This window comes from Octopus sinensis, linkage group LG9 (assembly GCF_006345805.1).
Source record: "Octopus sinensis linkage group LG9, ASM634580v1, whole genome shotgun sequence".
NCBI lineage: Eukaryota > Metazoa > Mollusca > Cephalopoda > Octopoda > Octopodidae > Octopus > Octopus sinensis.
This window is the reverse complement of record NC_043005.1, coordinates 6059739-6084823: the sequence shown is the minus strand read 5'-3', so window position 1 is coordinate 6084823 and position 25085 is coordinate 6059739. Positions and strand designations below refer to the sequence as shown.

The window sequence follows — 25085 nt, the reverse complement described above, 5'->3', positions numbered from 1 at the left end:
TAAAGATTTGTGTGTAAAAACCATTTCCCATTTTTTAAAAGCTTTTTTATCTTCCAGAACATTGAGAAGCCATTGCAATATTCTCGTTTTACAAACATCAAAGAACACAAGAAAAGAATCATTTCCTTTCTGAAACCACAACTAACCTTGGTTCTTCTCTGATCTCTGTGGAAACAGATAACATGTCAAGATCTTACGACCTGTTTTGGGGTCCTTGTCTGACTGTAACTGAACCAGTGGCCTTGTCTGAAATAGAAAGATGAAGGGAAAAATAAAAAAAGATTTTTTTAGAATTTTTAACAGACAGTAATTATTTACACATGTCACTTATTTACATACACACATTCGCACAATACTTACTGTATACACACACACACACACACATGCACATATATTTTTCTTTGAGTTTAGTTAAAGTTCTTCTTCAGAGAGTTCAAGCTGATTGCTAACAAAGCAACAACACTTTTCGAGTGAAGAGAGTTCCTGGTGTGTGTAAAATATGAGGTTGAGTTGGGATGTTGCTTGAACTGTCGATGCATACACTCAAGTGTATGCATCTATTCACATAAGAATCTCATATGGAGATGTATGTATGTAGGTATGTGTGTGTGTGTGTGTGTGTGTATGCGTGTGTGTGCATGAGAGAGAAGAGAGGTGGGGTTGACATTGAATCTAAGGTTTCCCTTGTCTCAAGAGAGTTTGAACAGAAACAGTTAAAGCTTCAAGTCACCCTCAACCGATTTCTGTCATCAATTTGACTCTACTTTCTAATATTGAGTTCTTTCATCATGTTTGTTGATCTTCATCAGTTAATAAACTAGGACGTTCAATGATGATGATGATGATGATGATGACTATAATACTATCTTCTTTTAATAATTTTGATATATATTTAAAATAATATAAATTAATTAATCTTATGTATTGGCTTGAGTTTTTCATTGTATGATTTGCCTAATAGTGGTTTTATCTCTAATTTAATATAATATATATATATTTAATATATATATATCATCATCACGTGACCAACCAGACCATCAGATGTTGTTACACATCGCTGGTCACAATGCATTCGCATTGTTTTAGCCTTTGAATAACGCCACCCCGCTGGCTATATATATATATACATATATATATATATATATATATATATATATATGTGTGTGTGTGTGTGTGTGTGTGTATATATATTCTTTTACTTGTTTCAGTCATTTGACTGTGGCCATGCTGAAGCACCACCTTTAGTCGAGCAAATCGACCCCAGGACTTATTCTTTGTAAGCCCAGTACTTATTCTATCGGTCTCTTTTGCCGAGCTGTTAAGTTACGGGGACATAAACACACCAACATCAGTTGTCAAGCGAGGGTGGGGGGGAGAGAAACAAACACAGACACACAAATACATACATACATATATATATGTATGTATATATATATATATATATATATATATATATATATATATATATAATATATATATATGATGTGCTTCTTTCAGTTTCCTTCTAACAAATCCACTCGCAAGGCTTTGGTCGGTCTGAGGCTATAGTAGAAAACATTTGCCCAAGGTGCCATGCAATGGGACTGAACCCAGAACAATGTGGTTGGGAAGCAAACTTCTAACCACACAGCCACATCTCCAAATGCACACACTTATGCATGTCCAAACACATACATATGTATATATATGCATACAATACATATATGCACACACAAGAATATATCATCATCATCATCATTATCATTTAATGTTTGTTGTCCATGCTGGCATGGGTTGAACAGTTTGACTGGGCTGGCACGTTGGAAGGCTGCGCCAGGATTCAGTCTGATTTGGCATGGTTTTCTATGTTTGGATGCCTTTCCTAACACCAACCACTCCAAGAGTATAATGGGTGCTTTTATGTGCCACTGGCATGGGTGCCAATTTGCATGACACTGGTATCTGCCACGACTGTAATTTTGCTCGGTTTGATGGGTCTTCTTCTCAAGCATGACATAATGCCAAAGGCCTTGGTCATTGCTACTGTGAGGCCCAACACTCGAAAGGAGCTTGGCCACATCACCTCCGTGAGGCCCCTCTCGAAAGGAACTCAGACACTTTACCTCCATGTGACCCAGGAGCTCGGCCACTTTGCCTCCATGAGGGCCAATGCTTAAAAGGAACTCAGCCACCTCACCTTAGTGAGGTCCACTCAAAAGGATATATATACATATATAAAACCATCTTCCATGCTAGAAGATTGCACCTTGTTCCAATGTTTGCTTTAGAATCGTTTCTATGCCTTGATTCCATTTCTTACACTAACCACTTACAGTATGTACTGGGTGCTTTGGCAGGGAGGGCACCAGTATTAGTAAGGTCACCAAGTAACTCCCATATATGGACATAAATTAATGCATCAATAAAATATAAAAATCTCTACAGAAACATATAAAAGCAACAACACAAAAACACACACACATGGATATATAATTATAGCAACATAGAAAATATAAACGTTCACCGATTCATATGAATATGCTTGTATGTACGTACATGTTATATAAAGTCATTCTCATATAAAATACACACTCCACACTCAATAAGTCACAGCACCATAATATTTACTCTAATCCTATGGGATGCTCTGAGAAATAACTAAAAAACTAGTACAGTTCTTTTGAGTCCCTGCAGAGTTAAGCAAAATTCTGGCACTAACCTGGTTCTCTGTGAGCCACAGAGCTTGTAATTCCTTTAGTTTAACAATGCTGAAGGGAAGATGTTTCAGCTGATTATCACTGAGATTCAGAACCCGTAAATGAGGAATGCGACCAATCTCGTCAGGAATGTACCTCAACTTATTACTTCTCAAAGACAGCACCGTTATACCGTTACAGCTACCAATCTGTAATAAAAGACATTGAAAATACAGGAAATCCAGAATTCATAACATATTTGTTGGAATCAATTAAAAGAGAAGGAGATGTGAAACAATATTAATGAAAAATCTTCAGCTAAAGAATGGCAGCTGGTTGAAGCAACAAAGGGTTCAGATACCATCCTAAAGGTCAACAGTTCATATCCTGTTACTGATACGCCACTGTGTTCCTACCAAAGACATTCCAACCAGGAAACAAACCTATACCTGCGAGATACACTCTTTTGCATTAAACCTTTTGATAGTAATATACGATCACTCCTGGCTCTAGGATACAAACTTCTTCCACTAACCTCTTTGATGCCAACCATCTGAGACTGACCCTGGTTCTATGATATAAACCAGTGGTTCTCATCCAGGATTCCATATGGATCTTGAGGGTCCATACAGGATTTTGTTGTTAAAGTTTAGGAACAAGGAAATGGTTATATTCCTACAATACGCAAAGTTTTAAACATGGAAGTCCAGTAGAGAACAAAAAGGGGTCAAAGGGGCCCCATAAGCAAAAATTGATTGAGAACTTTTGAAACTTTCCAGTTTAAAGAGATCTAAATCAAAACTTCAACAACTTAATAAATTACATTATTTTTTTTATTCCTTTACTTGTTTCAGTCATTTGACTGCGGCCATGCTGGAGCACCACCTTTAGTCAAACAAATTGACCCCAGAACTTATTCTTTGTAAGCCTAGAACTTATTCTATCAGTCTCTTTTGCTGAACTGCTAAATTACGGGGATATAAATCGATGTTGGTTGTCAAGAGATGGTGGGGAAGACAATCACATACACACAAATATATACATACACACACACATATATATATATATATATATATATATATATATAGATACGACAGGTTTCTTTCAGTTTCCATCTACCAAATCCATTCACAAGGTTTTGGTTGGCCCGAGGCTATAGAAGACACTTGTGCAAGGCACCACACAATAGGACTGAACCCAGAACCGTGTGGTTGGGAAGCAAGTATGTTACCGTAGAGCCACTCCTGTGCCTACTTATTTATTTATTTGAATTTAATATCAATGACACCAAATAGAGACCAAACCAGAGATTAAGCTGGTCAGAACAATTACTGCTCTCTGATCTTAACCAAAAGGTCACGAAGATCAATAATAAACAAAGTGATTTTAATAAATTCTTCATTATTTTTAAACGACCATGTATTTCAGCAGAAACTGGATTAATCACTTGGATAATTATTAATTAGCTCAATTTCAATTTAATTTTTTGCTCATGACCTTTTTAAACAACCATCGAACCTGCTGGAAGGGAGGGAGATAAATCTTGAAATTTCTGAGACGGGAAATCTGGTCTAAAGATTTGCCAAAGAATGAACTCTGTTAAAGGTAGTCAAGGAAAGCTAATGGATGGTATTCAACCAGATGAGGGATCAAGTCCACAAGCCCCAAAATAGGAACGGTCCACTCAATGACATTCCTCATAGATTCTGTCGACCCAGTCTCTTTAACAGAGGATTGTTTCCACCCAAAGTTAAGGTAGAAAACATTTACCAGCAAGTGGGATTGAACTTGGATTTAAGTGATTGTGAAGCAAACTTCTTAACCACACAGCCATTATTATTATTATTATTATTATTATTATTATTATTATTATTATTATTATTACTATTATTATTATTATTATTATTCAAATGCCATCAAGGTCCACTTTGCCATTCGTCTTTTTAAGGTCGATAAAATAAGTACCAATTGAGCACTGGGGTTGATGTAATCAACTGACCCACTTCCCCCGAAATTGCTGGCCTTGTGCCAAAATTAGGAAGAATTATTATTATTATTATTATCATTATTATCATTATTATTATTATTATTATGGTGGTGGTGGTGGTGGTGGTGTGGTGGTGGTGGTGAACTGGCAGAACCGTTAGCATGCTGGATGAAATGCTTAACGGTATTTTGCCTGTCGCTACGTTCTGAGTTCAAAATCTGCTGAGGTGAACTTTGCCTTTCATCCTTTCGGGGTCGATAAATCAAGTACCAGTGATACACTGGGGTCAATGTAATCAACTTAACCCCTTCCCTCAAAATGGCTGCCCTTGTGGCAAAATTTGAAACCATTTCTATTATTATGAAAGCTAATCACTGTAGTTCTTACAGAGAATGTGCTATTGAGAGAGTAATGGCTGGAGTGTGTGGAAAACAGTGGTCAGTGATGGTCACAGTTTATTCATAGGTGGAATAACAGAACTGGAAAAGTTTGGTAAGTTCACGGGCTATGAACAGTGAAGAATCATGTTTCAGGGATTTTCCCTTCATCTGAGAGTGAGAAGGAGGGGGGAAAGGGGGGACAGAGAGAGGGGGACAGAGAGAGAGAGAAAGAGAGACAGAGAGGGGGAGAGGGAGAGAGTAGAGTTGTTGTCATTTACCTCTGGGGGTATTTTCTTGAGAAAGTTCTCATCAGCATACATAGTTCGGAGGTTCCTTAGTAGACCGATGGTTGATGGAATGTCCTCAAGGTCGTTGATGCTGACATTTATTTCGGACAACGAAGACAGGCTTAACGAGAAGAAATGTTAAAAGCAATTTATTATAATAATAATAATAATAATAATAATGATGATGATGATGATGATGATGATGATGATGATAATATAATTGCAACATACATTAGGTAAAGAAATCTTCAATCCCAATGTAATGTGATACTTAGCTACATGTTGGTGATGATGGTAGTGGTGGTGGTGGTGGTGATGGTAGTAGTGATGATGGTGGTAGTGGTGATGGTAGTAGTGATGATGGTGGTGGTGATAATGGTGGTAGTGGTGATGGTAGTAGTGGTGGTGGTGGTAGTGGTGATGGTAGTAGTGGTGATGGTGGTAGTGGTGATGGTAGTAATGGTGGTGGTGGTGATGGTGGTAGTGGTGGTGGTGATAATGGTGGTAGTGGTGATGGTAGTAGTGATGATGGTGGTAGTGGTGGTGGTGGTAGTGGTGATGGTGATGATAGTGGTGGTGGTGATGATGATGGTGGTAGTGATGATGGTGGTAGTAGTAGAGATGGTAGCATTGGTGGTGGTGGTGATAATAGTGGTAGTGGTAAGGGTGATGATGGTGGTAGTGGTGGTGAGTGTGATGGTGATGATAATGTTGGCAATAGTAATGATGGTGGTGGAGGTGGTGATGATGATGGTGGAAGTAGTAATAGTCACAGTGGTGGCAATGATGGTGGTGATGATAGAAATGATGATGTTGGTAGTGGTGGTGTATGTAGGACTAGATTATCTGTCGTTCTCTTTTTTAAATGTAATTTGAACGAGATTTGGTTGTTATTTCTAGCAGCTCTAGTGACCACGTAGAGGCTCCCTTTGATGTTGATTAAATAAGTAAGGTGCAATAAAGAGTTGCTGACATAATCAACTGCACCCTTTCACCTTCGGCTGAGTACGTCTCAGAAATCAATATTTAGTTCTGCTGACTGTGTCAGAAAGAGAGCTCAGTCAGAGCGAACGCTTTATAGACACACACACACACACACACACACACACACAGACCTTCCCACATAGGAGTTGCATGTTTTATCCTATGTAAGGAGTTCAGTGACATCAAACGTTACATTATGGGAAAAATGTTAACATGTTTTTTTTGTTTTTTAATTATGGAAGGTGTATAATTATATTTTGTAAATTATGGAAGAAACTGTAACCGTATTTTATATATATTAAGGGGAAATGTTGTAGAAGTAGTAGTTGTGGGGGTGGTGGTGGTGTTGTTAGTGGCAGTGGTGGATGTAGCAGCAGTAGCAGTAGTGGTGATGGTGGTGGTAGTAGTTAGTAGTGGTGGTGGTAGTAGTAGTAGTAGTAGTAGTAGTAGTAGTAGTAGTAGTAGTAGTAGTAGTAGTAGTTCTTTTTACTATAGGCAGAAGGTCTGAAATCTGGTGAGGGAGGGGGCAGCTGATTACAGAGATTACGGTGCTTGACTGGTTCTTTATTTTTCTGACCCCAAAAGAATGAAAGGCAAAGTTGACCTCGGTGGCATTTGAACTCAGAAAATAAAGGGCCGGAAGAAAAGCTATTAAGTGGAGTAACAGTGTCCTGTCCAGGAAATGCCATATGACTCCAACAGGATTTGAACTCTTCACCTTATATAAGCAGACATGCTGACACCTTATTCACTGGGTCACTACATGCAAGGATTACTGTGAATGCTTTATCCTTTTGATGCCAATCAGTCCAAATCTGGTTCTGGTACAATGAATCAGAAACCACTCGTTCTAAATTCTTCATATCTAAATTTAATAAGGATCAGTAATGATCCTTGAAGTTATACTCTGTACACCAACTTAAAATAAACGTCACTTATTTTACAAAATCCTCTCAAATTTAAAACTTTCAAAACCAAATGAAAGACCTGACTTCATTAACTCTTTTGTTACCATATTTCTGTTGAAATACATTGCCTTGGTTTCAATTCATGTTAAAAATAATGAAGAATTCAATAGAACAATTTTACCATTATCACCATCCGAACATGGCCGATGCCAGCGCTGCCTTGAGTGGCTTCCGTGCCGGTGGCACATGAAAAGCACCATCCAAATGTGGTCGATGCCAGCGCTGCCTTGACTGGCTTCTGTGCCAGTGGCACGTAAAAAGCACCAACCAATCATGGTCGCTACCAGCCTCCCCTGGCACCTGTGCCAGTGGCACATAAAAAGCACCCACTACACTCACGGAGTGGTTGGCGTTAGGAAGGGCATCCAGCTGTAAAAACACTGCCAGATCAGATTGGGGCCTGGTGCAGCCTCCTGGCTTCCCAGACCCCAGTCGAACTGTCAAACCCATGCTAGTACAGAAAACGGACGTTAAACGATGATGATGATGATGATGATGATGAAGCTGGTGATTAGAAATTAACAAGAAATTCTGATGAAAGGTTTTAATCAAGATCAGTTTGACATGAATATTATTTTGTAAAACTAGGGGTCGTTTCAGAAAGGATTTGAAATAACGGCACAAAAGGGTTAACAGCTGAAAATGCATTATTCTTTTTGACACATGTGTGATAAAAATCCAAGACAAATGAATTGACTAATAACTAACAGAGCATACTTACTTGCCGACCGAAGCAGGCAGAGAGGTCAACATATTGTCGTCGATCTTCATGGTGGTCAGGTTGATCAATTGTCCTAAAAGGATGGAAAAAAAATTTGCAGGTCAAATTCATTAGTCACTCGGCAGAGATGGGTTAGGCTTGGTTGGATTGGAATGACACAACCATGAGGAAAATATTGCCTTGATTAGTAATAGGTGAGGGTCCGCATAAGAAGGGAATCAGACTGTAAAAAAAATATACCTCAGCAAATTCTGTTTGATCCAACATGGAAAAGTGGAAATTAAAATGATAATGAGGGCGTGTGCACATGCACACACACACACATGCTCACACACACATGCAAACACAAACACACGCATGCATGCAGAACACTGACAAGATAAAGCGTATGAGTGCATAATGTTTCCACTGAGGTTATGTAATTACTTTGTCATTTGGCTGAAATGTGTGTATGTCCTGTAAAGCTTTGAATACCACATCTGCACATCTGTTGTCTGCTTATTATTTTTTCTACTTACATACATATACAGAAACAAACCATTTGTGTTTGTGATGAAACAGGAAGAAAGTAAACAGAGAAGATGGTTTTGGGGCTGTTGTTGCTGTTGCAGAGGTTATGGAATGATATCTGCCCCTCAGCTCAATATAACTAGTGAACTGGGGTTCAGTGGTTTCAGTAACAACTTCAAAGATAAATATAATACTAGGAAGTGAGGAATGAAGACAAGAAGCAAAAAACAGAATAATATATGCATAATGCCAAGAGACAGGACAACAATTATAGGATAGGGGAAAATAGAGAAAACTATTTGAATCTTACACCTATGTGGCAGAGTGTGTGTATTGAGTAGAGGAAGGACTATGTAAAGAATAGGAGAAATATTAAAGGTTTTTGACTAAAGAAGAAAATATATAAATATATATATACAACCAGAGCATAATCTCAAGACAAGAAGACACTCAAAAAACACTCTCTCACATACCCGCTACACACACATATGTATGTATATGCATATACATATATATATATATATGTAATTCTATTTACATATGTATACATGCATAAAACCTGGACTATTAAACAACATACAATTATATGTAGGCACACAAACACACACACACACACACACATGTATTCTTATATGAGGCACAATATTACACACTCACACATGCACATACACAGCCACATGTATGCACACGTGTGTGGGCGTGTGTGTGTGTGCATGTATACAGTGTCTTGTCTGATGAGGTTAAGTTGTAGCAAAGTGCTGACTTCACAGGCAATTGTTGATTGAATTAGCATTTAAAGATGGTAAAAACTGAGGCAAAGTAAATAAAATGGAGTACAAACCAATGGAATCTGGCAGGAACTTGATGTTGTTACTGGTCAAATAAAGGTCGGCCAGAGAAGTACATCCTTCAATTTCATTTGGCAATGTGTCCAGTTGGTTTTTTGAGGCATCGAAGAACATTAACTGCTTCAAATTACCAATGAGCTGCACAGATAAGAAAAAACAAACAAGTTGTCATCTAGTTAACTGTTTGTAAAGAAATATATGGCTGCAGTTACGTAATTCCTCTATAGCAAATAATTTGTTCTGTTCTGACCCCTTCTCTAATACGTTAACTCAATAGTTTTCAACCATTTTTTAACCTATGGAACCCTCTGATTCCTATTTTACGCTAGTGGACCTCCATAACCATTCAATGTTTAAAATAAATCCTTTTATATATTTTAATAATGAAATATTATTAAGAATTGTGTAAAAAAATTGTTAAAAATATTTTGTGAATTTTAGAAATATAATCAGTTTATTGTACATAAATTTTAGCAACAAAATCTTATGTGGAGCCCTAAGGGTCATATGAACCCCATTTTGAGAACCACTGCATAAACCCTCATCTCTTAGCCTAAAGTTGTCTCCCTCTCTACTGAAGGGAATCTTAATACTATGAGAAAAGTACCTAGTCCACTTTGCAAAGTGGTTGGAAAAAGGAAGGGCATCCAGCCATAGAAACCCAACCCTAGCAGACATTAGGGTATGATGCAGGCTTTGGATGTACTTGATCCTATCAATCCAACCAATCCATGCCAGTATGGAACATGGGTGTTTAATAATAATAATAATAATAATAATAATAATAATCCTGATGACAATGATGATGATGTGTTTAAATTTGCTGTAAAATAAAAATTTGATCAATGATGGGTCATTCTCAGCTGTTTGAGATAAGTTAGGCCTGATGAGCTGTAAAAACTGTGAAGCCTATGAGTTTGACCCTCATCCTATCTGTTAAAAAACATAGATACAACATCATGCATTTACTTCTTCCTAACACTGTATTGATAGTCTAATAAATATTATACATATTGATTAGCATAATTGTGTCTTATCTAAGATCCCTTTGTTATACCATTCAAGTGTTGGTAACATTTGCCAGAGAAAAAAAAACGCAATGAGTATAGGGGTCAGGGAGGGAATGTTTATTTTTTTTATATTGAAATATTGATTTAAGCAAATTGTTTGAGATGATTATAGTTAAGTATCAAAGGAAATTTTAAAATTGCAAACATCCAATGAAATAAAAACCTAGATGTGGGAGGAGGGAGGGAGGGAGGAATGAACGAATGGCAGGAATGGATGGGCAAGGAAAGGAGGAAAGAAGGGGAATGGAAAGAGGAGAGAGAAATGGAAGAGAAGGAATGGCAGAAGTAAGCAAGAAGGGGAGGGGCATAGAAAGAAGGAGGGGGATAGGAGGGAGGGAGGGAAATTATCCTCAGACTGAAGATTTGGTCCAAATGATTGAAACAGAATGGTTTCTGCTAAAAGCACCCAACAACCAGGAAGAAGTGGTGGTGGTGGTGGTGGTGATGATATTGTTAAGCCAAGCACCAACAGAACAGGAAACATTCCTCCCACAGGCTTCCACACAGTTTCCAGTCTTCTATGAATGTGTGTGTGTGTGTGCGCGCACACAAGTCAGTAGCACATGTGTATGTGTGTCTGTCAATTTTGGTGTGTGTGTGTGTACATGCATGCATGAATGTATGTGTGTGATGTTGGTGATGATGATAACAACCACAACAATGAGGAGGAGGAGGAAGACAGTGGGGGTGGGTGGCGTTGGAGGAGGGGCAGCATCTGAATCTCTAGAACAGATTGTGAAGAACAAACTCAAATAACAATATGAGAAAACAAAACTCTGCAACCAATCTGGAACTTACCGAGGAGATGGTAAATATTTTATTCTGGTCACACCATAATTCCAGCAGACTGACCAATCCACCAATGACATCAGACTGTGAAATAGAGAGAGAAAGACATAAATTTTTTATTCGCATCATTACTATCATTTATGTATGCTTTCCATGCCAACATGAGTTGTGTGTACTATATATATATATATATCAATATGTATGTATGTATGTATATCTATATATATATATTTAATTAAGTATATGGTATACACCTGGCTTAAGTCAGCACTAGAAGAAAAACAACTGACTTTTATTTCAAGACAAAAAAGCTGTTCTTCCATCAGGATAATGCTCAGCCACATACAACGAGGATGACATTCCAGAGGCTGGAACAGTTTGAATGGGAAACGATGCCCCCTCCCCCATATTCACCGGACATTGCCCCATGTGATTATCATTTATTCCCCAGTCTTCAAAATCATTTGGATGGAAAAAATATGAATTCTGTAGATGAGGTCAGAACAGTACTGGAGGAGTATTTTCCCTCATGGACAAGTGAATTTTGGAAGAGGAGGCTTGCAACTCTACCAGCATTGTAAAAAATGAAGGAGAGTATATTTTAGATTAAAAAAGAACTTTGTTTATCTTAAAGGCTATTTGCCAACATAATGTGGCTGTCCTGAAAAGGACGACGTTACTGTTGTTTTAGCCCCAAGAAACATTGTTTCTAGCTGGCTATACAACACACTATCTGTGTCCTTATATTTTTGAACAGGGAGCTCAGCATTCCCATCAAGCGCAAAACAACATCTGTGGACTAGTTTCTGGGTTAATGCCCTTTATCAACCCAAAGTAGTTGCTTTGACCAGATGGCATTGCTAAATTCACTGTTTGAATATATGTGTTGCTAAAGGGCAATAACCCAGAAACTAGTCCACAGTTCTCGTTTTGCACTTGATGGGAATGCTGAGCTCCCTGTTCAAAAATATAAGGACACAGATAGTGTGTCGTATAGCCAGCTAGAAACAATGTTTCTTAGGGCTAAAACAATAGTAACATCGTCCCTTTCAGGACAGCCACATCATGTTGGCAGATAGTCTTTACTTTACCCAATGTCTTTCTTTGAGAGATCTAGAAATAATATTTCTATTTGTTTATCTTAATTTTGCAAAATAAAAGAAGCATAAAAAAAACCACATTATTTATGGGATGACCCAATATATACACACACACATATAATATACACACATATAATATACATATTATATATAATATATACATACGAAACACACACCCATTCAATGTATATCTATACACACACACCTATGTGTGTATGTGTGTGTGTGTGTGTGTGTGTGTGTGTGTGCATTACCTATGAATATATATATATATATGTGTGTGTGTGTGCATGGCCAAGTGTTTAGGGTGTTGCACTCACAATCATGAAACTGTGGTTTCAATTCTTGGATGAGGTAGTGCATTGTGTTCTTGAGCAAGGCACCTCATCTCACATTGCCCTGTGATCCTTCTATATCTGATGCGTGGCACACACTGTGCCTCTTCAGGCAATGTTGAGTCGATGGAAAGAGTGAGCTAATGTGCAGCACATGCGTTTGACCACTATAAACAAATCATTTGTGCCGGTCATTCAGCAGAAGCTGAACATTCATACCTCATCTTTGACGGGAGAATCCTTCCTATATGATTATGTGTGTGTATATATGAAATGCAAATAAGCCAAGAGAAACAATTCAAAGTGGATAGTGTCATGGGTCTGAACAACAAAGACAAATAAGGCTATATAATATAACAAACAAGTGCATTGTGACCAATGATGTATAACCACATCCAATAGTCTGGTGGATAAAGTGATATATGTATATAGAAATATATAGACAGTTAGGTAGATATATTATTAATATACACATATAAGGTGGCGAGGTGACAGAATTGTTAGCACACCGGGTGAAATGCTTAGTGGCATTTCGTCTACCGCTACATTGTGAGTTCAAATTCTGCCGAGGTCAGCTTTGCTTTTCATCCTTTTGGGGTCGATGAAGTAAATACCAGTTACACACTGGGGTCAATGTAATCAACTAGCCACCTTACCCCAAAATTTTCAAGGCCTTGTGCCCAGAGTAGAAATAATTATTAATATACACATGCACACATGATGTGCATGTCTGCTATGCATGTCCATCAAGCCTATAAATGTTTGTCTAGGGATACATTTCAATATGTGAAGTCAAAATGCTATTTTGCTGTATAGGTTCCTATATAAAATATATGCTCAAATACCAATGCAGTAATCCCTCGACTATCGTGGGTGTTACATTCCAAAACCCTCCACAATAGGTGAGAATCTGCAAAGTAGAAACAGTACTGTACTGTATATTTTTTTTAAAATTATTTTTATATCTTGTATCGGAGGAATCGGCATAAGCTTGGATAATAAACTGCAATGGGTGAACCACGATATGGTGAAGAATTACGGCAGTCAGCGATAGACAACATCTTTTATTTGTTCCATTTAAATTCCCTAAAAACTCCTTTATACATGAAGTAGTTTGTTTTCCTGTTTTCATAAGAAGCATTTTTCAACATTAATCTATATACAAGCATGGAGAAAAGGATGATGATGATGAGATGATGATGATGATACATACACACACACATATAGATAGATACGTATATAGATAGATACGTATAAAGGCGGCGAGCTGGCAGAAACGTTAGCACGCCGGGCGAAATGCTTAGCGGTATTTCGTCTGCCGTTACGTTGTGAGTTCAAATTCCGCCGAGGTCGACTTTGCCTTTCATCCTTTCGGGGTCGATAAATTAAGTACCAGTTACGCACTGGGGTCGATGTAATCGACTTAATACCTATGTCTGTCCTTGTTTGTCCTCTCTGTGTTTAGCCCCTTGTGGGTAATTAAGAAATACGTATATATACGTCTATATATATATATGAGTTTATCTTTATATATATATGTATATATATATTTATGTGTGTGTATCTGTGTATATATATGTATCTATATATAAATATATATGCTGATATACACACACATTTCTGAATATATATCTATATCTATCTATCTGTCTGTCTGTCTGTATATATATATATATATACACATACATACACACATACATACATATATAAGCATGTGTGTGTGTAAATACATGTATGTACACATGTGTGTTGTGTCTGTGTCTGTATATGCTTGTGTATATATGTGTGTATATATATATATATATATATATATGTATATGTATATGTATATGTACATACATATATTTACACACACACACACACGCATATATAGATAGATAGATAGACAGACAAACAGACAGACAGACAGACAGACAGACAGACAGACAGACAGACAGACAGGTAGATATAGATATATATACAGAGAAATGTGTTCATCATTTGTTATGAAGGTGATGGAGTTGGTTGGCATGTTAAATAAGGATGTGATGGCAGTAGTGATGATGATGATGTTTGTGTGTTACCGCCATGGTGGTGGAGAAGATAATGATTGTGGAAATAGTGATGATGATGATGATGATGATGGTGATGATGGCGGTGGTGGTGGTGGTGGTGGTGGTGATGAAACTCCATGCTTCATTTGAGCTGACTCACTAAAGCAGATACAAACATGAACTTAGCTGAAGCAACCAGGCAAGGCAATGCCATTGGCTTAAATGAGACTGATGAGGTGATTGGAGAGTAGAAAGAATATGGAAGAGAGAGGAAAAGAAAAGAAAGAAGGAATCTGTGATAGCAGAGAGAAAAGGAGAAGGGGTAAGTGGTGAGGTGAGGATGGGGGGGAAAAAGGAAGTGAAGAAAATAGAAAAGAGATGAAAGCAAGAATATGTCAGTATTTTAAATTGTGTGTGTGCATGCATATACATATATATTTACATATATATATATCCTTACATACATACATATATAAATATATACATATATGTATAGATATCTACACATATATATATACACACACACATTTATGCAAATACAAATAAACATACATACATATACATGTATATGGGCATACATACATAAACATATGTGCAGATATTCATAATTATATACACATATGTATATATGTGTGTATATACATATGTGTGTCTGTATGAGTATATATATATATATATATATATATGTGTGTGTGTGTGCGTGTATAAACTGATATTCTTATATTAGTGTTTGTGTTTATGTCAATTTATATATAAAACAATTTTCTTTTAAACTAAACCGTTATTCAATACTTTGTGTAGAGTACATATTTATGAACTTTTACAAGGAAGAGGCTGACAGTGACTTTGAAGTTCCACCATCATCAGAGAGTGATTTGCTTTGGTCCTTTCTGGATTTATATAATCTTTGGTGGTTTAGTAGCTTATTCCTTTAGTAAGTGGAGTAATGTGAATGAAAATTAGGTGTGGTCTAGATAGTCAGGGTAAGTAGTTGTGTAGGAAGAGGGGGAATAAAAAGAGATAGAAAGAAATAATGTCTGTAGTAGAGGGGTTGATAGAAAGGCATGGTGGGGGGGAGTTATTTTTGTTTGCTATAGAAACTTTTGGAATTGTGTAGAATTCACTCATGCACAAAAGTAAAGGAATAAATAGGTCATGATATTCTTTATATGTAAGATTGGTATGTAAGATTGGTTTTTGTGCTATTTTAGGGTAAACAAAAGGATATTTAAAGATTGGTATGTAAGATTGGTTTTTGTGCTATTTTAGGGTAAACAAAAGGATATTTAAAGATAATACATTTGGAATATGACAAACATGTTGAATTTGACTCTGGTATGGCTAGCTTTCTATTCAGAAATTTTAAAATGCCAGCTCCACCTTGACTGGCATCCATGCCAGTGGCACATAGAAAAGCACCAACCGATCGTGGCCGTTGCCAGCCTCGCCTGGCATGTAAAAAGCACCCACTACACTCACGGAGTGGTTGGCGTTAGGAAGGGCATCCAGCTGTAGAAACTCTGCCAGATCAGACTGGAGCCTGGTGCAGCCTTCTGGCCATGACTGTAAGCCCTACCCAGCCTCTGCATCCTTTAGAGTGACTGGTGAACCAGCAGGGGTAAAGTAGGGTTGAGAGAACCTCCAGTCCAGTCGCACCAAAGACTCGACAACATCCTTGGTGCCGGTGCAAAGAGGATGGTAAACAAGTAGACAAATCACTGGGTTGTGCGGTCCCTTTAACCGTGTTTCATTGAGGACTCATCAACCTTTTCAGTGCAGGGGCTACAAAAAATGCATCTGATATACTCAGTAAAGTGGTTGGCAATAGGAAGGCTGTTCTGCTGTAGAGGCCAGGCCCCAATGATAAGTAGGAGTAGTAGCTTATGAGAGCAAGGGTCACTAATAAGAAATCATTTGGATTATGAGGATTCATTTAGCATAGGAAGCTGCTGCTGCTAACAATGATGATGATGATGATGGTTATGGTTATGTTGATATTATCAATGACAATCATGTCAAAGATGATGATGATGATGATGATGTTGATGATAATGATGATGATGATAATGATGTCAATCAAGATGGTGATGTCGATGATGTTGGTGATGATAATGATGATGAGAAGCAACAAAAATAAAGAGAAGACAAAAATGGATTGTACAAAAGACAGGAACTTACAAGTTCTGTTAACGAATTATTGCCAATGTCTAACCGTTCTAACTCAACAAGACGAGAGAAGGACTTTGGTAGGGTTTTCAAATGGTTTTCTCTAAGTTCCAGAACTTTCAGTTTGGTAAGCCTACAAATAAGATTCCAAAATAAATAAATCTTTTCTTACAAATAACCAAAAAGATTCTTGATGAATGACATTCAAAAGAAACAGAAAAAGAAAAAAGATTTTAAAAATCTGTTAAATACAACAGTTTCTGACATAAAGCACAGAGCCATAACTTGGGGGACACAGTCAGTTACATCGATCCTGATCCCTGGGTGGTAGTTTTATTCTAGCAATTGCAAAAACAATGAGGGGCCAACTGACCTTGGGAAAATTTGAGGTCAGAATGTTAAAGAAATCAGCTATCAACACTTTTTCTCCATACATTTCTTGAAGAAGAGGTCCTAACCTTGGAATATTGAAATACCTATTTCTTCATTACCCACAAGGGGCTAAACATAGAGGGGACAAACAAGGACAGACATAGGTATTAAGTCGATTATATCGATTCCAGTGCGTAACTGGTACTTAATTTATCGATCCTGAAAGGATGAAAGGCAAAGTTGACCTCGGCGGAATTTGAACTCACAACGTAATGGCAGACGAAATACTGCTAAGCATTTCGCCCGGTGTACCAACGTTTCTGCCAGCTTGCCACCTTGAAATATTGAAATACCAGGTAACAATACTAACCATCAACATGAATTGCTAATTTTTATAACTTGCACTGTTTTGCCTTTAAAAATAAACATTTAAAACATTTACATGTGTATCAGACAATGCTTCATGAAAACTAGACAACTATATATATACATTCTTACATGGTTTTATACATGCTATGTATACATACATGTATGTATTTACATATATGTATGTACATATACAGTATGTGTGAACATGTGTATGTGGGGCTGTCTGTGTGTATGTATGCATACGTTAGCTTGCTTACCAACCACATGGTTCCTGGTTCAATCCCACTGCATGTCACATTGGGCAAGTGTCTTCTATAATAGCCTCAGGCTGACCAAAGCCGTGTGAGTGGATTTGGTAGACGGAAACTGAAAGAAGCCCATTGTGTGTGTGTGTGTATTTGTGTGTCTGTGCTTGACAACCGATGCTGGTATGTTTACATCCCTGTAACTTAGCAGTTTGGCAAAAGGGACCGATAGAATAATTACTAGGCTTACAAAAAATAAGTCCTAGGGTCGATTTGCTCGACTAAAGGCAGTGCTCCAGCATGGCCGCAGTCAAACGACTGAAACAAGTAAAAGTAAAAGTTAAGTAATACAGACAAATGCGTGCATAGGGATATGCACGCACGCATGCATGCATGCACACACACACACATGCACACACACTCATACACACACCCACAAGATATGATAGGACTCACCTGCCAAAGTTTCCTGGGAGGAAATCCAAAAAGGTGTCATTCAAGTAAAGTTCTCGCAGGTTGAGCAGTTGTGTAATGCCATCAGGTAACCTAGAAATGATACAAACACAGAATGAAGTCTTGGGGTCATCAAAATAACCCTTTCCACTACAGGCACAGGGCCAAAAATTTAGGGGGAGGAAGTTAATTGATTACATCACCCCCAGTATTTGACTGGTACTTACTTTATTGACCCTGAAAGGATGAAAGGTAAAGATGACCTTGGCAGAATTTGAACTCAGAATGTAAAAGCAGATGAAATGCCACCATTCAGCTTTTCTTTTAGGAGTTTTGTAGTACCACATTATTTAACATGCCCTGTCTTTGTATAAGAAAACAGTGTGTGCTATTTGACAGCTATTTCTAGCAGGTCAAACAATCATATAGAGGCACACATTTGATTCACTGGAAGCATTTCATCCAGCATGCTGACAAATCTGCCACCTTAATCACCTTCGTAATAATCCTTTTTCCTATAGGCACAAGACCCAAAATTTGTGGGGAAGGGACGAGTCGATTACATTGACCCCAGTGCCTAACTCGTACTTAATTGATCAACCCCGAACGAATGAAAGGCAAAACTGACCCTGGCAGAATTTGAACTTAGAATGTAAGGACAGACGAAATGCTGCTAAGCATATCACCCAGCATGCTAAAGATTCTGCTAACTCGCCACCTTAATTACAGTTATTGTCGTCATGGCAATCCATCAGTTATGACGACGAGGGTTCCAGTTGATCCGATCAATGGAACAGGCTGCTCGTGAAATTAATGTGTAAATGGCCGAGTACTCCACAGACACATAGTTCTCGAGGAGATTCAGTGTGACACAGTGTGTGACAAGGCTGGCCCTTTGAAATACAGGTACAACAAAAACAGGAAGAAAGAGTGAGAGAAAGTTGTGGTGAAAGAGTACAGCAGGGTTCACCACGGCCCCCTGCTGGAGCCTCATGGAGTTTTAGGTGTTTCTGCTCAATAAAAACTCACAAAACCCGGTCTGGGAATCGAAACTGCAATCCCACAACTGCAAGTCCATTGCCCCAACCAACGAGCCATTGCACCTCCACAATCACCACTATAATAATGAGCTTATTGAATACAGCATTTGGGTATACTGTAATTCATTTGAAAAAGGGTAGAAGAGGCGAGAGAGCAGCAATAACTCAAATAAGGGGAGACAACAACAAGAGCCAAAAGTTCAGGACATGAATAAAACACAGAAAGGTAAAAAAAAAAAATGAACAGTAAAAGAACCATAAAGAGGAAAAGCTGGATAAGCAAGTGAGGAGTAATGTTGGCAGGTTCCAGGAAGCATAGAAATTTTGAAGGGTACAGTGTCCTTATAGCAAACAACCAATGCAAGCAGTTTATTCCAGAATTTCACAATTCAAAGCATGTTTTTCTTCACTTTTTATAAGCATAAAAGGCAACTCGTCCTTGACAGGTCTGGCCTTTTTTTTATTTTGCAGACACTGTATTGAATCACATTATCTAATGTGTCAGCCATTTATCAAGACAGTTGGGTGCAATTTGAAGGAGATTTGGCTGCTATTTCTAGCAGGTCAAGAAACCACTTTGATGCTCTCTGTGTCATTAAAAGTCAATATTCTTATTTAAGCCCAGGTCAGTTTTGGTCAAGAACACAGACTAATGATATAAAGCCTTCCAGTCATGCCCTTTCAGCCTCTCTTTTAGGACCATGTAAAACCACATTATTTTAAGTGTTTTAATTTTATATAAGACAGCAATGTGTGTTATTTGACAGATATTTGACTGCTATTTCTAGCAGGTCCAACAACCATACAGAGTCTCTCATCGACTCATTGGAACTTGCTGTTGTTTAATGACAAGTCATTTCTGGATCATTTGGTAAGAGGCCACAGAGGAAGGATACATTTTTTAAATTTCTGTTTTATTGACAGTTGCTGTCTGCAGAATGCTTTTATTTTGAAAACTTACCATTTCTGTCTCTGCCTCTCCCCAAACACTTGCCCAAGACGACAACAACAACAACAACAACTACAGCAACAACCACTCCACCATTTCCAATTGCAGAAATTTATTAACCTAGCCAACCCCCGCTTGAAACTCCTCAAAATAAAAAGGAAACAGACTTTACTAAACCCTGTTTGTTTGTGTCTTAGTCATAAAACAAAAGACAGAAGTAGGTCTCTGAACTAGAATTGAACACACCTCTAGCTTTAGTGTAAGTGTGTGTGGTGGTGGTCGTGGTGGGGGAGGTGCTGGTCTGATGTGTTGCTAGGTTACGTACTGACTCATGGTGACCTCACTTGACCAAGAAGTTGTGGATGGACTCCTGTTTCCTTGTTTGTTATTGAAACACAACATAGTAATTGTTATTGTTGTTGCTGCAGCTGCAGTTGTTCTGTAATTTTTTCTTTTCTAACAGACAGCACCACTGGTTAACTGATATCCTCGAGGAAGACATGACAGCCACAACATCCTGTTCTTTCTCTTTCTCCCCACAGCATACAATTAAGCATTTTTTTTATACAACCCCCCCACCCCAGGTTTTATGATTTGTTCTTGAGAGATGCCAGTCAAAATTTTCTTACTCTTTACTCTTGTACTTGTTTCAGTCATTTGACTGTGGCCATGCAGGAGCACCACCTTTAGTCAAGCAAATCGACCCCAGGACTTATTCTTTGTAAGCCTAGTAATTATTCTATCAGTCTCTTTTGCTGAACCGCTAAGTTACGGGGACGCAAACACACCACCATCGGTTGTCAGAATATTTTAACAGAAATATGATAAGAAAAGGGTCAAAGCCCTGCATTCATGCACCTTTTAAGGCTTTCTCAATTTTCGCTTTTCTCTTTTTTTTTTTTGTGTCCCCTTTTAGCCTTCATTGATCTCTCTCTCTACTTGGTCTCCTCTCTTACCCTTTTCTTTCTCAATGTGTTACAGTGCACACCCGAGCACTGCCTACAATAATCTCTTTATTAATATTATTCTTAACTGGTGGAGGAGAAAAGTCAATAACACTGACACCCCAGCATTCATCATATTATTGACTCTGGAGGGAAGAAAAGTTAAGTTGACCTTAGTGGGAGTTGAGCTCGGTGGGAGTTACTGCCTTAATAGTAATACTACTACTACTACTACTACTACTAATAATAATAATAATAATAATAATAATAATAATAATAATAATAATAATAATAATCCTTTCAATCACAGGCACAAGGCCTGAAATTTGAGGGGACGGGTTAAGTCGATGAGATCAACCCCAGTACTCAACTGGTACTTAATTTATCGACCCCAAAAGAATGTAGGGTAAAGTCAATCTCGGCAGGATTTGAACTCAGAATGTAGTGACAGGCGAAATACTGCTAAGCATTTCACCCAGCGTGCTTACGATTCTGCCAGGTTTGCCGCCTTAATAACAATAATCCTTTCACAAAGCCTGAAATTTTGGAGGAAGGGACTAATTGATTACATCAACCCCAGTGTTTCACTGGTACTTAATTTATCAACCCCGAAAGGATGAAAGGCAAAGTCAACCTCAGTGAAATTTGAACTCAGAACATAAAGGCACACGAAATGTCACTAAAGATTTCGCTTGGAGAGATCAAGACAAGGAAGGCCCTCACCTTCTTTAGCATTTGAATTCCACTCTGAACAACCTCAACCACCAATCATCACCACAACACCACTACTACCACCAGAGAACAGGAGTATGCACATATATATATATATATATGTATGTATGTATGTATATGGTGTGTTCTGTGAATTTATAGAAAGAAATCCCATAAAACTCAACAATTTTGATAAAAATGGAGAAGAGAAGATGCTAAAATATATCAGAGAATTTTAATTCATGCAGACAATTGTTTCTTACAGCGATATAAAAATTATGCAAATTCACGGTTGAATAGAATTAATTAAATTAATTAGATTAAATCAAATTAATTATATATCACTACTCTTCAGTGCAAGAAGTACAAACAAAATTTATGTGAAGTAGAAACAGTAGTGTATATTTTTTTAATCATTTTTGTAATTTGTCTATATTTATTTTATTATAAATGTAAAACAGCACCACGGAGGAGTTGATACAGGCTTAAATAATAAACTACGATAGGTGAACCATGATATGGCAAGAGACTACCGTGTATATATATATACACATACACACAAACATAAGTGTGTATATTTTTTCTTTTATTTGTTTCAGTCATTTGACTGCGGCCCTGCTGGAGCACTATCTTTTAGTTATACAAATCGACCTCAGGACTTCTTTGTATAAGCTTAGCACCTATTCTATTGATCACTTTTATTGAACTGCTAAGTTAGAGGGACATATAAACACACCAATATCGGTTGTCAAGCAACAGTGGGGGGACAAACACAAACACACAAATATATACACACACACACACACACACACATATATATATATATATATATATATATACGATGGGCCTCTTTCAGTTTCCATCTGCCAAATCCACTCACAAGGCTTTGGTTGGCCTGAGGCTTTAGTTAAAGGCACTTGCCCAAGGTGGGACTGGACCCAAAACACCTGTGACTATATATATATATAAAACTATGTGTGTATATATATATATATATATGTGTGTGTATATGTATAAAAGTATCACACCATAGCAAAGAGATGACACAATATCAGTAAAGAAATTTGAGAAATTTGAAAAGAAAATACGAAACCAGTTACTTCTCCAAAAATAAAGTCACTACACACAATATTTTATAACATTTTTCTAACATGATGATTTAAATATATTCTTTAACCACATAACACAAGTCTTCTGTAGATTTTACACTCTATTTTTTCTTTTATATATATATATATATATGTGACAAACAAAACACACATGGTTAACAGAATAAGGTGAGAAGAGAAGTGGAGTGACACACCATATCATGCTGTTTCCTTTGTGTCACATCCATCTCTTCCCTCCTCCAGTTCCTGGTGGTGCTAACAGGATTTTCTAGAAATGATTCAAGGTGGGTGTTTCGTTTAACCCTGAAATGACTTGAGCAGCTAATAAGACTTTGAGACCAGAATAACAGGTGGGTGGAGCAGAGAGGAGAGGAGAGAAAAAAAAAGATAATAGAAGAAGGTACTGTTGTTGCTGCTGTAGGTGCTGCTGTCACCATAGGATAGAAATGAAGTCATCAGTTAATATTACATCAAGTGATAAGAGACAGAGAGGCAGAAGGAATACACACACACACATACACAGACACATATACACACACACACACACACACACACATAACTGTGTAACCCAAGCCAGCATAGAAAGCGGATGTTAAATGATGCTGATATTTGTGTGTGTGTCTATATAACGTGGCACCCCGTCAGTTACAACAATGAGGGTTCCAGTTGATCTGATCAATGAAAACAGAAAAAAAATTAATGTGTAAGTGGATGAGCACCCCACAGACATGTGTACCCTTAACGTAATTCTGGAAGGACATTCAGTGTGACACAGAGTGGGACAAATGTGGCCCCTTTGAAATACAGGTACAACAGAAACAGGAAGAGTGAGAGAAAGGTGTGGTGAAAGAGTACAGCAGGGTTTGCCACCACTCCCTGCCTGAGCCTCATGGCTCCTTAAGTGTTTTTACTCAATAAACACTCACAATGCCTGGTCTGGGAATTGAAACTGCAATCCTACAACTGCTAGTCTGGGCCATTGCACCTCCATATATATATCAAAATGTGACCTCGTGTGTACCGTTGGCGATTTTTTTCCCTTCGTCTTCCCTTCCTTGGACCTTTCCTTTTTCTATGTTTCTGATGAAGAGCTCCGCTCGAAACGTTAAACCCTCCTTCTTTCCTGAGTATCCAATAATACTATACTTGTTCCACGTCCTCGCGTTGTTGTGTTTTCATGTTTGGATTAACTATATATATATAAATACATACATATACATATAAATCTATAATTATATATAACTATATATTTATAATGAAGGGTACTAGGAAAAGTTCCAGCATGCTAGAAATGGAAGTCAAAATGATTCTAAACCACCTAAATCACTCATATACATAATTATAGACATATTAATTTTTACCACTGAGGGGTTTTAATGCATGCTAGCCACTATTATTATTATTATTATTATTATTATTATTATTATTATTATTATTATATGATAATAATTTTATCCTTTATATATATCTATATATGTATGTATTATACATATATATACACACACATCATACATAAATATATATATCTATCCATCTATCTGTCTCTCTTTCTCCTTCTCTCTCTCTCACTATATATATATATATATATGTATGTACGTATGTTCATGTGTGTGTATACATACACACACACATCTTATAAAGGGGAAAACATGTTGATACTCAGACTGAGATACAAGATGTGTGCAAAAAAGAAAAAAAAGGGGAGTGAGAAGATCACAGCTGGCACTTCCTGCGATCATAGTCTGTGTTATCAAGACTGACTGCAGGGGTGGTCAAGGTTGCTGTTGTTGTGTGTGACAGCGATGACATCACCATCCTCACAGCTACCATCAGCAGCAGCATCGTGATTATCATTACCACCACCACCCTTATCATCATTGGTATAAGATTACTTTGAACTTGTCATCCTTCTACTTTTCCCCACACACTCTCATCATCAGCTTTAGCCAAGGATGGAGCCCCACATGGAGTTCCTCATCTTGCCAGAAATAGCAGCTATTATATCATACTTAATTGTCTTAAAAATGAGGATATATTGGT

The 25085-nt window shown here is 37.6% G+C and overlaps 1 protein-coding gene and 1 pseudogene across 1 annotated transcript in view; both read right to left on the bottom strand.

Moving 5' to 3' along the window:
* The window catches only part of LOC115215640 (leucine-rich repeat-containing protein 7-like), a 157495-nt gene that overhangs the window by 24296 nt on the left and 108114 nt on the right, over positions 1 to 25085 (bottom strand). The window contains exons 6-13 of the mRNA XM_029784890.2: positions 18296 to 18385; positions 16866 to 16986; positions 11229 to 11303; positions 9354 to 9498; positions 8003 to 8075; positions 5321 to 5450; positions 2699 to 2884; positions 147 to 246 (exon numbers count right to left, since the gene is read on the bottom strand). Of these exons, the coding sequence (XP_029640750.1) occupies positions 147 to 246; positions 2699 to 2884; positions 5321 to 5450; positions 8003 to 8075; positions 9354 to 9498; positions 11229 to 11303; positions 16866 to 16986; positions 18296 to 18385 (920 nt within the window). The remainder of the gene's footprint in view (positions 1 to 146; positions 247 to 2698; positions 2885 to 5320; positions 5451 to 8002; positions 8076 to 9353; positions 9499 to 11228; positions 11304 to 16865; positions 16987 to 18295; positions 18386 to 25085) is intronic.
* Positions 3932 to 4043, bottom strand: LOC115216014 (annotated as a pseudogene).